Source organism: Tripterygium wilfordii, chromosome 7, assembly GCF_013401445.1.
Source record: "Tripterygium wilfordii isolate XIE 37 chromosome 7, ASM1340144v1, whole genome shotgun sequence".
Classification (NCBI taxonomy): Eukaryota; Viridiplantae; Streptophyta; class Magnoliopsida; order Celastrales; family Celastraceae; genus Tripterygium; species Tripterygium wilfordii.
Window position 1 is genome coordinate 7,861,651 of NC_052238.1, and position 14,898 is coordinate 7,876,548.

Sequence of the window (14,898 nt, forward strand, 5' to 3'; positions counted from 1 at the left end):
TTTGATTGTATTCTTGGATTGTCTAGTCTAGGGATTGCATCTAATGTGTTTGATTGAGAATTGTTAAATCCATTGCATGATTTCCTTAATTGATTGAGTTTTCCATTGCATAGCTATTAATTATGTGTATTGATGATGGGGTTTTGGGTTAATTTAGGAATGTGCATGGGAGAGTTATGGTTAATTGATCTTTGAGTGTGAAACTAGGGTGTTAGCCAAGCCGAGCCCCAAGGGGGAACATTAATCCATAATATTTGGTGCTTATCCCTTTGTGTTCATCGTAGATTAAGAGACCCGATGGCCTACATGTATGAATTGAAGTCTTATATCCTAATTCTCTTTGCATATGCATGATTGATAGTATCACGCAATGCATTGTGTATGGTTGTGTGTGTTTGCAATGATACCTTGAGTATGAGAACCGAGTAGCCACCGGGACGGACTAGAGACTAGGTTTTTAATTAATTGTTTTAAATCCAATTTGTGCTTACTTTGATTACAAAATCGCTCATGCTACCGAGTCATTCGGCCCATTTCTTTTACTTGCTTTTATTTGATATTCATTGTGTTTATTAGTGTTAGCTAGTCATTTGCATATCATTCACTTCAAATTTGCATTGCTTCCTCGTGGATCGATACCGGACTCACCGGTTTATTACTTGACGATACCCTACACTTGGGGTAAGTACACACACACACTTTGGTGTCGGTCAAGTTTTTGGCGCCGTTGCCGGGGAAGCGGATGTCAAAGACAGAGCTGGGTGGCTTGTAGATGCTAGCTTTATGCTATTAAACACCATCAAATAAGGAAGGAGCACAGTCACGCTTCAAGGGTAACTTCGTTCCGCCCTTTTACTTGCTTTTTAGTGTAGTTGAGTTAGTGTAGCTGCTGAAAAGAGAAAAAAAAAAAAAACGGTGAGGAGAACTTGGCGGATGGGGCTAACTTAGATTCCTGTGGGCGATGGATGCCACCTTGTTTGTTGCTTGGTAGTGCTGCGTTGTTTGAGAGAGCTTTGCGCATTTTTATTTTTATCACTACTTGCTACATCTTGGTGTGTTATTGTTCCTAAGGTTGATTGTTGCTCTATTCCTCTCCTTGCTCTTGTTCTTGCTTAATATTGTTCTTGGTTGTTCATTAATTGAAAAAAATCTTGTTACTTGACGTGGTTGATTGTCATCTTTTGAGCTACTTGCTATTGTTCCTTGCCATCATGTCTTAACCTAGAGATAATGTTAGTGGGCATGGGTCTAATAGAGATGGGATAGGTGGTGATATAAATGTGAGTGATGCGGGGAGTGTACGTGGGGGTGATATGAATCTTGATGCATTGCGTCGTCTTTTGCAACATGTGAACATTGATGAATTGATGAATCCAGTGCAAGGGCAAGATGTCCAAATTGGCAATGCCCAAAATGCACCAAATGTCCAAAATTTGCAAAATGTTCAAGTTGAGCATGCTTTGCAAAATGCACCTCAACCACTTCAACAAGACAATGCGGCGCAATTTGCCCCACAAAATGTCTACCCACCTCCCAATATGCCTCCCGCATACCATATGCCTCCCCCATATAATTATATGCATCCCATGTATTACCAAATGCCACAAGTGCCACAATATGCTCCTTTTGGGCAAAACTTTCATGCACCTCCTCCTATGGAGTACCTTCATGCCCAAGCCCAAGAGCATCGCACTTTGAGGGAGCTTACACATCTCGCAAGGCAAACCCAACCTTCCTACATCATCATGCCACCGAACCAACAACATGTGAGCCTTAAACCGTCAATGTTCCAAATGATTCCCAAATTCCATGGAATGGAATCGGAACGACCATATTCACATGTGCGTGATTTTGAATCGGTGTGTACTACTTTTGGTGATGTCACATGCTCACAAGAAATTTTGAGACTCAAACTTTTTCCATTCTCTTTGAAGGATCATGCAAAACAATGGTTTGAGAACTTGCGCCCCCAATCCATTGCGACTTGGGCGGCAATGCAAGAAGAATTTCTCAACAAATATTTTCCTTCCCACCGTACCATCTCTTACCAAACACAAATCATGAATTTTCATTGCAAAGAACATGAAACCTTCTTTCAAGCTTGGGAGAGGTTTAAGGATTTGTTGTTTATGTGCCCTCACCATGGATTTCAAAAATTTCAAATTGTGAATTTCTTCCATAAATCTTTGACTCCATCTTTGAAGAAATTGGTTTCCACAATGACTCAAGGTGACTTTTTGAATAAGGATGCTAATGAGGCCTTTACTTTCTTTGATGGGTTAGCGGAGGAATCCCGATCTTGGGAAGCTCCTCCACTAACCCGACATGATGTTATGCCAAACTCTAGTGGCAAGTTTGTTTTGAATGAAAATGATGATGTTCATGCTAAACTTGCTTTGTTGTCCAAGAAATTGGAGTCCCTAGAGTCACTAAAGGCCCCTATAAATGTGGTTGGTGTTGATGAACAAGTTGCTTGTACTTTGTGTGAAAGTAGGGATCATAGGACGGATGAGTGTAATGCTCTACCGGCTTGTAAGGAAGTCCTATTTGGGCAAGGTTACAATGGGAACAATTCTAAAAACTTTAGACAGTCCTACCCTACCAATAACCAAGGCAACAATTCTTACAATGAGAATTACCCTTGGAGGAATCATCCAAATTTTGGGTGGAGGAATGATGGGAATGATCACTCTCCATCACTCCCCAATCCACCCCAACAACAATTGCCTCCTCCAAGTGTTGCACAACCAACTCAACAACCTTATATTCCACCTCCTAAGAGGTCTCTTGAAGACACTCTTAACATTTTCATGCAAGCCCAAATAGGGGAGAATCAAAAGGCCAACAAATTTCAAGAACAAACCAATAGGGCCATTGAGGATATTAATAGTCAAATCACGAAGGTTACGCAAGCTCTCACAACCTATGAAAAAGGAAAATTTCCGGCTCAACCTTACCCCAATCCTTCAAAGCAAACCAATTTGATAAATTCACCTAGTGGGAGTAGGGAGGTTAGTGGACATGAGCAAGTGCAATCCATTCTTACTTTAAGGAGTAGAAGAGTTGTGGATAGACCTATACCCTTTGAGAATAGTGATGAAAATGATGTGGTGCAAGACTTTGGTGATGGTGTGAAAGAGAAAGAGGAAGAGACAAGTGAAACTGAGAAAATTTTGCTTGGTGAAAAAAGAGTTAAGCAACAAGGAGACCGCGAGGATAAAGTAGAGCCTACCAAGGAGAGTGAGTACATCCCCAAGATACCCTTTCCCCAAAGGCTAAGAAATAACACCAATGAGGCATTGTATAAGGAGATGTTTGAGCTATTTAAACAAGTTAAGATCAATATACCTCTCTTAGATGCAATTAAGCAAATACCCTCTTATGCCAAGTTTCTTAAGGATTTGTGTACGGTGAAGAGGAAATTGAATGTTAAGGAGAAAGCTTTTCTAGCGGAGCAAGCAAGCTCTATTATTCAAACCAACACCCTCCCTAAGTACAAAGACCCCGGTTGCCCTACTATCTCATGTGTCATAGGGAACCATAAGGTGGAACAAGCATTGTTAGACTTGGGAGCAAGTGTGAATCTCCTTCCGTACACAATCTATCAAAAATTGGGGTTAGGTGAATTGAAACCCACTAGGATTACCCTACAATTAGCCGATAGATCCGTTAGGGTTCCTAGGGGTATTGTTGAAGATGTGTTAGTACAAGTGGACAATTTTTACTATCCCGTGGATTTCATTGTGTTAGATACTCAACCTCCCACTAGCTTTAGGACTTCCATTCCGGTCATTTTAGGTCGCCCATTCCTAGCAACTTCCAATGCCTTAATCAATTGTAGGAGTGGGGTGTTACAACTTTCTTTTGGGAATATGACCATGGAAATGAATATCTTTAGTATGACTAAGGTTATGGGTGAGTGTGAGGATATAAGGGATGTAGATTTTATCCATGCCCATGTTGAGGATAATTTGGAGTTAACCCTTGCAAAGGATTCGGTTGAAGGTGTGCTAGCATTGGGTGCGAAACTTAGTCAATCTTTGTGTGAGAAAGATGACATTGAGGAGTTAGAGCCTCCTACACTTAGAGTTGAATCATCCCAAGTGCATCCACCAAGACCGGAAAGCAAACCTTTAGTAAGTGGAGTGAAAAAGTCTCCAAAACGCCACTTTGTTCCAAAAGTCCTTGAAAAAGTTAGGAGGGTGTGGCGGCCCAAATCTCGGGTACAATTTTTTCCCGAAGATTTGAGGACCAAGGAGAATGGACCTTTAGATGTTCGTCATGTTCCTCAACATGGAAGTAGTGATTTTGAGGACACTAGGGGAGGACAAGTGTTTAAGGTGAATGACCAATGTTTGATACCATTCATGGCAAACTTTGATGCTTTGGTTGTTCCCCGGGATCTAAAGGATCCCACCCCCACCTAGTTGTGGGAAACTCCACCCTTGTACCATAGTATGGTTGTGATTAGTTTTGGTTTGATTTCAATTTTTGTGTGTGTTTTGTATGCTCACAATCCATTTCACAATTTCCGCGCCTTGTGCACTCATTGACGTTGGGGGGTGAGAATTGTGAAATGGTTGTGTGTTATGTTGTGATTTTCTTACCCTTAATTTTGGTGTGTTTTTGTATGTTCACAATGCATTTCACAATTTGTTCTTGCCTTGTTTTCCATTCTTGACATTGGGGACAATGTCTCATTTAAGTTGGGGGGTGAGGGAATTGTGAATCCATTGTGAAACTTGCTTTATTTTGGTGTGCTTTTGTGAATATCAAAAATTTGAAAATTTTGAAAAAAAAAAAAAAGTCTTGTTGTGTCATGTTTGGATAGTGTGGTTGGTATTAACTTTTTCAGGACATGCTTCGTTTCTCGTGATTCTGACCACTTTTGAAGAGTATGGTATGACTTCCTACCCTCTATCTTATTGTGTTGTGCTTTGTTGTTCATACATGCTAGATGGACTTTAGGAGGGGACGAGTAGGTGCTTTTTGGGATTCACTACCAATTTGAATGTTAATTTCTTATTCTTGTTCAAACGTGCAAGTGTAGAGTAGGTTTCTTGATTTCTTTTGTGAAGTTGATACATGCAATTGAGTGGGATAATTGTAATCAATCTTTCTTGGGATGATTGGGACCTAGTTTGATATAAAATTGTGTAGTTAAGCAGACATCTTGGCATTGAAGCATTTGTATGACTGCGTTTTTGGATTCTTTTGCTTTAAAAACTACCTTTTATACCTTCTCATTCTTTTGAGCCATTCTTCATTGATACACATTGGGTTTCGGGTGATGTTTTTCATTGATATTCATTTGACATCTTATCCGCGTGTTCTTCAATAGCTTTGCATCCATTACATTTGATTACTGAGAAGTGTGATTTTTGTATTTTGCCACTTGCCTGTGAACTTAGGATTGAATGATTCATTAGGTTGAGAGATTTGAGCCTAGCCTATTCATTTGTGAGTGATAATAAGCCCTAAATTTCTTTAAGCTTCTTCATTTCACTTACAAGCCTTGTGTGAGCTATTTTCCCAAATATTTCCCACCTTTGGTTGCAAGGTTGAGTAGGAGCTTGAAAAATAAATCAGTAGTGATATTACCCCTCCTTCTTATGAGAAAAAAATTATGAGGGTTGTTGTATAAATGATGTTATATTCAAGAAAAAAAATTCATAGAAAAGAGAAGAAAAATATCAAAAAAAAAAAAGTGTACGCAATAAAGTTAATCCTTTGTGTGTAAAGGATGAGAAGTGTTTGAATTTGTGGTACAATGGAAGGGTGACAAAATGAGAATTTAGCTCACATGTTTGAACTTAACCTTGCAACTTGTTACCTAGATCCAAATTCTTCCTACCTTGTCCCATGACCACATTACAACCCAGTTAACCTTTTGATGAATTTGATCCAAGGTAAGCAAGTGAGTTGGTGAATGCATTAATTGCTCTTGTAGGTGATTTCTTTCTCAAAGCTATGCCCATCCAAATTATCTTTTATAAGCACATACATTTAATTCAATTGTGTAAGTCATTCACTTAGCACAATGCTTTCATGTTTTTGTGTATATTTGGGATTGAGAATTTATGAACACCAAAAGGGTCCATAACAAGGTTTTGCTTGTGTGAATGTGTTAAGTTGTCTAGTTTGATTGCACATATATTTTTCATAGTATAAAATGTTCTTGGTCATTTTTAAGGGGATTGAGATTGATTTTCCAAAGATTTTGGATGTTTTTGACCAAGCAGGGGAATTGGGAGATTAGCTCTATTTCTTGCATGTGAGAACTTAAGAATCATTTATGGTGCTTTCAAAGTAATGGTGGATCCCTTGGCAAGTGTTTGTGGGTATCGCTCTGATAAACCCTCACGAGACTACAACTCGTCCACTAGGGTGACCTAGGGGTTTAAAGGCTTGTTGCATATGCTAAATGCAACCGTGATTCCTAAGTCAGTGAGTTAGGTTTTTATTTTTTTTAGGTAGTGTTTGCATTGCTAGGGACTAGCATCGTCTAAGTTGGGGGGTGTGATCGGACCTCTATTTTGAGGTCCTAATATCATCTAATTAGGAGGTTCTAGTGCTTATAGTAATGCATTTGTGTTTAAATAAAGTAATTTTACCCTTATACATGTTTCCCGTTGGTTTTGCAGGAAATCGGGCTTAAATGACTGAATTGGGCACCTTTGGAGCTGAAAGAAGAAGCTGGGATTCAGCAAGTGTCCGGACACCTGTCCGGACAGTGGGTGTCCGGACACCTAAAGTGCCGTCCGGACGCTTTCTTCACAAATTGAGACAGAAGCTTCAAAGTTGACGGACGCATGAAGTGTCCGGACACCACCGCGGAACTGCAATTTTTCTGCACAACATTTCAAGGGCATTTGGGGTAAATCATGTATATAACCAATGGGGAACGTTTGTATAAGGGTGGTTAGGTATTTTCAATGGTAAAAGGAGGAGAAAACCCTAAGATTTCTTCTTCCTTCTCATAATTCATCTCCTCCAACTTCTTGCCTCCATTGTTTTTCTCTCTCTTTCTCTCTCTAGGGTTTTACTTAGTTCTTGTGATCTTGATTGTAAACATTGGTTTTCATCTTTAAAATTGATGTTTATTCTCATTATAATGAGTGGCTAAGTTCCCTTTCTAGTTTCTAGTCCCGAACGGTGGGTGCAAGGTTTCGATTACTCAAGGTATGTTCAAAGAATCGTAGCTTCGATTTTTCTCTTTTAATTTCGTGATAGTTGTGTGATTGGATACATGAGAATGACATATTTGATTGTATTCTTGGATTGTCTAGTCTAAGGATTGCATCTAATGTGTTTGACTGAGAATTGTTAAATCCATTGCATGATTTCCTTAATTGATTGAGTTTTCCATTGCATAGCTATTAATTATGTGTATTGATGATGGGGTTTTGGGTTAAGTTAGGAATGTGCATGGGAGAGTTATGGTTAATTGATCTTTGAGTGTGAAACTAGGGTGTTAGCCAAGCCGAGCCCCAAGAGGGAACATTAATCCATAATATTTGGTGCTTATCCTTTTGTGTTCATCGTAGATTAAGAGACCCAATGGCCTACATGTATGAATTGAAGTCTTATATCCTAATTCTCTTTGCATATGCATGATTGATAGTATCACACAATGCATTGTGTATGGTTGTGTGTGTTTGCAATGATACCTTGAGTATGAGAACCGAGTAGCCACCGGGACGGACTAGAGACTAGGTTTTTAATTAATTGTTTTAAATCCAATTTGTGCTTACTTTGATTATAAAATCGCTCATGCTACCGAGTCATTCGGCCCATTTTTTTTACTTGCTTTTATTTGATATTCATTGTGTTTATTAGTGTTAGCTAGTCATTTGCATATCATTCACTTCAAATTTGCATTGCTTCCTCGTGGATCGATACCGTACTCACCGGTTTATTACTTGACGATACCCTACACTTGGGGTAAGTACACACACACACTTTGGTGTCGGTCAAGCTCCTCTTGCTGATGAGGGTAATGTCAGACATTTCCCTCAACAGCAACACGATCTTAGTTGTGGTGTTGGTGAAAAACTCTTTAATGAGCCTTCTGACTCCAGTGATGCTGATTTTGACATTGGAGAAGTTCCAACTGAAGAGGTTGATGATGAGATAGAAGGGGATAGTTTCATTGATGTAGGTATTGAGGCTGAGGCTGAAGCTGAGACAGAGACAATATTTCATGGCATTTCGAGTGATGAAGATGGAGATGAGGAGGTATTCGATCCCATCATTGACTCAGTTAGAGGACTGAGTGATTTGGAATGGGATGAAGAGGATTTGGAAAGCTTACCTAGTGAGGATGAGAATGATGTTGATGTAATACAAAAAGATGAATCTTTTCCCACTTTTAAGCCTCTTAAAGACATGTCAACTTTCAAATGAGAAATTGGCATGGTGTTTACTTATAGGGAACAATTTGTGGAAGCTGTGGGCACATATGCAGTATATTGTGGAAGAAAAATGAAGTGGGATAAGTTGGATCATACTAGGGCTAGGGTTATGTGTTTTTCAACATGTAAGTTTCATTTGTATGCATCGAAGATCACACACGAGAATACTTGGCAGCTGAAATCTGCATACCTTATCACAGTTGTACAAGAAGCCAGAAGGTTAGAATTCTTAATTCCAAATGGCTTGTTGCTAAGTTGGTTCCCAAATTGAGAAGGAATATTCCTAAAATGAAATTGAGAGAGAATGGTTTCCAGGGCTTGGAATACAGAAGGGCAACATTGACAAAATCGACACCTAAACCTTTCATCCACCAACTCATCTCAGAACTACCTCAATCCTTCATTCTAACACCCATACATGTATGAATTTTTCCCCCTATGTATTCCCAATTCTGAAAATCCAAATACCCTCCCAGATGATCAATCATCTTAAACTTACGATCAACATTCATCTTGGATCGAAAATCGAAAATACCAACTGGAGATCCGAACTTACCTTACTCAATCCATCACGCTAACAGGAAGAAGAACGACAAGCTTCAAAGTGGATAAGCTAGCGTGAAGAACGACGATGCAGATAAACTAGAGCTGCAGAAGTCTTCTAAACTAGGGTTATAAAATCAGGGCTATATTTTGGGTAATTTTTTTTTATTTTTTAAAAGAAAATGACATGTAAAATTTTATTATTATAATTATGAGATGTAATTGCCAGCTTGGATCTCCGGTTGCCAGCTAATCAACTTCCGGTGATGAATGGCCGGAAAATTGATTTCGGGACAGAAAACACTTGTTTTTTGAAACTTTAAGGATATTTGGGGCAAATTTTAAACTTCAAGGATAGAAACGAAAAACTCATGCAACTTCGAGGGCATAAAATATGATTTTACCCTTTTTCTGGGTTGGTTTGTTTGATAATCAAACCAGTAAAGAATCTTAATTCTGTGAAATATAACCGTCTGGATGAAAATTATTCGCTACTCAATTGTCATTTATACATAGACAATGTCACAGGGCCAGCCAGAAGACGGACACAACGACCAAATAGGTATACCATTTGAACTACATTAAATCACAAACAAACATTACCAGCATTTTGAAAAGCCACTTCTTATTTCCAAATAACAAAAAGGAGATTAAGAAGAAAACCTAGAATGTCAAAAATGGATGATGAAAACTCGTATGGTAGATAAGGTCATTTGACAACAAACCACGCAAACGAGCATTGAAGTTCATGACAGACAATGGATTATATTCAGTGCTGGAAACATCAGTAATTGATTGACTTCTCTCACCAAATTACTAAGATACATTTCATGTCTACTTAATACTGTAAACAATATATCATTCGAAGCCCCTACCCTGTCATCAAGGGAAGGAAAAAAAAAAGGCGGTTTTGAAGATAAGTGGTCATATAGTCGCACTCTTTTTTTGTGCATCTCTTCAGACGAGTGCTTCAGTCGATCTTCACAGAAGAGTAGATCTTCTGAACAAACCAGTAGCATGCATAGAAGCCTACCGTGCCAGTCAAGGTAAAGAAAGCATATGAGATAATTATCATGTAACCAAAGTACAGAATGCCTGATACCAGTTTTGTGATTTCCATCTTGGTGAAGAAGTAGAAAATGGAGTAGAGGAAAAGATACAGAGCAAAGGAGCCAGCAGTCAGGTAAGACCTCCACCACCAGTGGTAGTTTTCACTGCAGAGTTGGAAGTAGCAGAGCACCATTGTTATCTCTGCACAAGTTATAAAAAGGATAACAAACACTATGAAAAGGAAGCCGAAGATGTAGTAGAACTGGTTCAACCACAGCGATGTCAGGATAAAGAAGAGCTCAATGAAAATAGCACCAAATGGGAGAATTCCTCCAACGAGTATAGAGAAGACCGGTTGCATATACCATGCCTGCTCTGGTATTTGTCTAGGAATTTTATTCGTCTTTACAGGGTCTTCAATGGCTGGCTTTTTGAAACCCAAGTAACTACCCACGAATACCAAGGGAACTGAAATACCAAACCACAAGGCTACAAGAACGAACATCGTCCCAAAGGGTACTGCCCCAGATGACTGCTCCCCCCAGATTAGAGCATTCAGCACAAAGAAGATTGTGAAAAGAATACCCGGAAACATAAAAGCAGTTTTTAAGGTATTTCTCTTCCATTCTATGCCCTTGAGCATCTTATACAAACGCGCGGAAGCATAACCAGCAAAGACACCCATGAAAACCCACAAGAGAACCATGGCAGTCATAAGCCCTCCTCTGTTTGATGGAGATAAAAAACCAAAAAGAGCGAATATCATTGTTACAAGAGCCATTCCAAAGATCTGAACACCTGTACCAACATAGACACAGAGTAAACCAGAATTGACAGGTGCCCTGAACACATCTCCATGTACAAGTTTCCAACCTGTTTCTTCCTGAGCCTCGTCTTGGGTATCAAGCTGATTATAGTTCGCTATGTCTCTATACAGAGTTCTCATCATGATCATGGCTACCATACCAGAAAGGAAGAGAACAATCATCAAAGAATTAATGATCGCAAACCAGTGAATCTGATCATCATTCATGAGGAGGTATGTATCCCAACGAGATGCCCATTTAATCCCACTTTCCTGAAGAATGGTCAGTGAAGTAACATTATTAAAATACTAGGATAGACAATGAGATAGAGGTGAATGAGCAAAAGCTTCAGTGAGAGAATACCTTGAAGGTAACATCATAAGTAAACACAATATCCTTGCCGGTGTCAACTTCTTGTGCTGAAATGGCATCTTTCTTAGAAGTTATAGTTTCCTTGTTACAGGTTGTCACCTGTGGATTCTTCTCATCCCACTCCTTGTACTCATGATTAATACTATTTACATGAGTTAGTCAAGGATTATTATGTCAGCTAGTTAATAAAAAGACCAAGGATGATTTATACAATTCAGACTACAAAATCACATCGAATATGGACAAAAAAAAATCACTCCTTAGAGAGTCAAATGAAAATTTGAGATGATATTTCAGGATGACCTTCTACAAATTTGAGTATAAGTTAATCAACCATATAGTTTGGGAACAAGTATTGGGTATAGATATCACTCAATTCTTTAAATGTAGTAAATAAATTGCTGGAAACATCCTCTTTTTTAGTTTGACAAAGTTACTCCAACTATCCAGTACGCCGAAACGACACAAAACTATTACAAACTTCAATAGAAAATATACATATATATCAAACAGAAGAAAAAAAAAACAAATATCAAATAACAGACATTGCAAGACCATCAATTAGCTACCCTGGTTTGCTATTTAACTGCTGTCTAATTTGCATCTTAAATAGGGCGAGAACAAGGATGATATGATTCCTTGCGTAAATTATGATAAAGGAATACAAATCCTCAAGACCTCAACATCAACTCATACAAAGTTACAAACTCAACCAGCCTTAAACTCAAACTAATACTGTTGTTTAATTCCCTAAAGGTGATAATTCATCCTGTTTACAGACATTTTCCTTCTAGTAGTATCTATTCTTTCATAATTTGAAGGTGCAGTAGGCGAGACAACGATATCGGCATTGCAACTCAAGCAAACTTTCTAACTGCAACTAAAATCCATGAAGGAATTAATAGGAGAAAGATGGTGCAAAACCTCATTGGAGAAACCTCAAATCCCACAATTCGAGCAGTGTCTAAATCAGGATCCTTGTGATACATGACTCTAAAGCTCAAATGATTATATATAAAATACCTCTTCACCTGGCTCTGTATTAAGAAATAAGCAACTGCATAAATAATTATTTAAACCAGTATGACCGCAACAATTCAACACTACAAGAAGTTTGACAAAGCATACCCCTTCATACTTTCCTTTGAACCCAACAAGAAAACCATGCTCATACGTTGTAGACTGACTTCCATCAATTCTCTCTCTGAGAACGGCAACTGGAAGATTATCCAAAATCCTGGACATCCATTTCAAAGGTTGACGTAAAAAACTTATGAAAAAATAAATACAATGTGGGAAAATAGGGGTAAATCAAGATAAATATATATGGGAAACTCAGAGGAATCTAACAGAAAGATGAAGTCAGGATTCCATAAAAATGATATCAGATAGGGAACATCTTTTTACAAATAAATAAAAACTACTTAGAGAAATTAAAGGAGGTGCACAAACAACTCACATATTAACCCGGTATTTATCATCAATTTTTTCCTTAAAGTTTTTCGCAGATGGAGCATCAAGTGTTACTCGACAGGCTACTTTGCACGGCTGTTGTTCCATCATTTCAAACTGAGATAAACTTCATAAATTAGATATATTTTACATGGTACCAATATGTAACAATTTCATCATAATTTCGTCTTTTTGCCAACTACGGAAAAGAACAGCCGAGCTAGGAGATGCTCACAGAGTAGACGGAGTTCTCTATGCGATCACCTCGAAGAACCTCTCCCAAATTTTCTGCACTATTCACAATCTTAGAAGGCTTGCAATAGTTCAAGTAATAGTAGTCATATGGAAGTTGTGTCTTTGTAGATGATAGTTTGTTCACTTTGACAGAAAGAGTATCGCCCTGAGGATGGAGCGGCAACCACAAACTGAAATCAATATAAGAATTAAAAATAATGAAATAAACACAGAGTACAGAAATGGAAATACAAATAAAGAAAAGCCAAGGAAAAGATAAAGAACGGCTAATCAAAATTCCTCATTAAATAGCATTGGAAGGGGAAGGTGAGGGAGAAAAGGAGAGCAAGGGAGAAAGAGCAACTAATTAAAGAACAAAGGAAGCAAAAATTAAAACAATGAGCGTCCAGTCTCAAGTGATTGATCGAATTCCAAGAGAAAGCCTTGAGGTGGGAGGGTTGAAGTTTTATTGCCTTGAGAAACAGCCCAAACCATCAACTTCAGCTCAGTGTATACTCTTTTAGCTTCCTAATACTATTTTTCCTTCCTCTTTCCAAGATTCTCTCATGATTTCCTTGTGATTTTGCGAACATTCAGCACATCCTTGTACACTGATTGGAATCCTTGCTGCCCAAATTTGCATTTGTTTTGAAGGCAATACACAGCTCAAAACACTTATAAACACAAAGGAACAACACAAATAAAATTAAACATCACGCGCATCCTAAGACAAGTAAATACAGTTCTACCACGCAAAGTTTTTCTCATGCTTTCCTTTTAAAGGCATCAAAAAGGTCATATTGTTTCTCTCATTCCAAATGACTGGATAATAGACATTGGAAGAAGTTCGATAATTCTTCTCTGTCTTGTCCCTATCCAAATTACTCCAAGCCTGAAGCTCATTTTCTATGCTGGAGCAGGAAATCCAGCTGATTCCCAATAGATTCAAGGCAACTGACCAGACTTTCGCAGACCAGGGACAGTTGAGCAATTGGCTGATAGATTCCTCAATCTAGTTACAGAGGTAGCATCTAGTTTTGTTATCCAGCATTGAAAATCCAAAAGAATTTAGTTTCTCCAGTAAATACAGCCATCAACACTATCTCTCATAAACAGTTATTGTATATTCCCTAGGATAAAAGAAGAAAATCATTCAAAAACCATTTAAATAGATGAAATGTATACCATTGCCAATTTTCCAATAGACTAACAAGCCATCAAACCTAGTTAAACCATAATTCCATATCTCTGTATCTATCTATTTGTCCAACTAGCTCCTTGGAAAACCTTTGATAACATATATTTCCTTCACACTTCCAGGTTTTGTTTTCTCCAGAAACTCACAGTCCTGCAATATAAAACCTCAGAAAGCAAAAGCAGAATGCTAAAAGGAAAACCACTTGCAGTCCCCAAACCATAATTTAAACTAAGAGAGACGCGGTAAACAAACAACTAAATCATGATTTGTAGACTGACAAAGAACATCAGAATCAAAGGAACCCAATAACATAGTCACAGGACACAGATCTAAAAGAAACCAAAACACGCACAATATGGATCAAAATCCACAAATCCGGATCGAACTGCGTCGCAAAAAAAAACTAATCCATAAAATAAATGAGTTTAAACCTAAATAGAGCCAACGTGAGAAGGAAAAAAAAAAGGACAAACAGAAAGAAAGTACCCTGCGAACGTCGCGAGGAGCGACGCCGGGGAGATAGAAAGCCTTGACGGATGAGAGTAACAGGAGAGAGAAAAGCAGAACTACGAATATCCTGAACATCTTCATCTTCTTCGATGCTCGATCAAGAGAGGAAGAGGGACAGGATTTTAGCTTTTAACAGTATAAGAAGCTGGAGAGAAGAAAAGTTAATTGGCCCGGGATAGGTCTGGTTTTTGCTGCTTCCAATAGTTTCTTCTTGTTTTTTTTTCTACGTTCATTTCAGTAAAATTAAAATTAACATTTAATACCACCACACTTCTAAGACCAGTTGGAAGAGTGGAGTCGCTCACCCACATTATATGTC

At 38.4% G+C, this 14,898-nt stretch overlaps 1 protein-coding gene and 1 pseudogene across 1 annotated transcript; both read right to left on the minus strand.

The window, feature by feature from the left end:
• Positions 1-2,049: 2,049 nt before the first annotated feature.
• On the minus strand, positions 2,050-2,149 carry LOC120003159 (annotated as a pseudogene).
• Positions 2,150-9,654: 7,505 nt separating this feature from the next.
• On the minus strand, positions 9,655-14,801 carry LOC120001813 (transmembrane 9 superfamily member 7-like). Its single transcript, XM_038850283.1, has 7 exons — positions 14,556-14,801; positions 12,873-13,037; positions 12,645-12,754; positions 12,314-12,422; positions 12,110-12,222; positions 11,177-11,327; positions 9,655-11,085 (listed from the first exon to the last, which is right to left on the minus strand). The coding sequence occupies exons 1-7, from the start codon at positions 14,658-14,660 to the stop codon at positions 9,928-9,930; spliced, it is 1,911 nt and encodes a 636-aa protein (XP_038706211.1). The 5' UTR covers positions 14,661-14,801; the 3' UTR covers positions 9,655-9,927.
• Between the last annotated feature and the right edge of the window lie 97 nt (positions 14,802-14,898).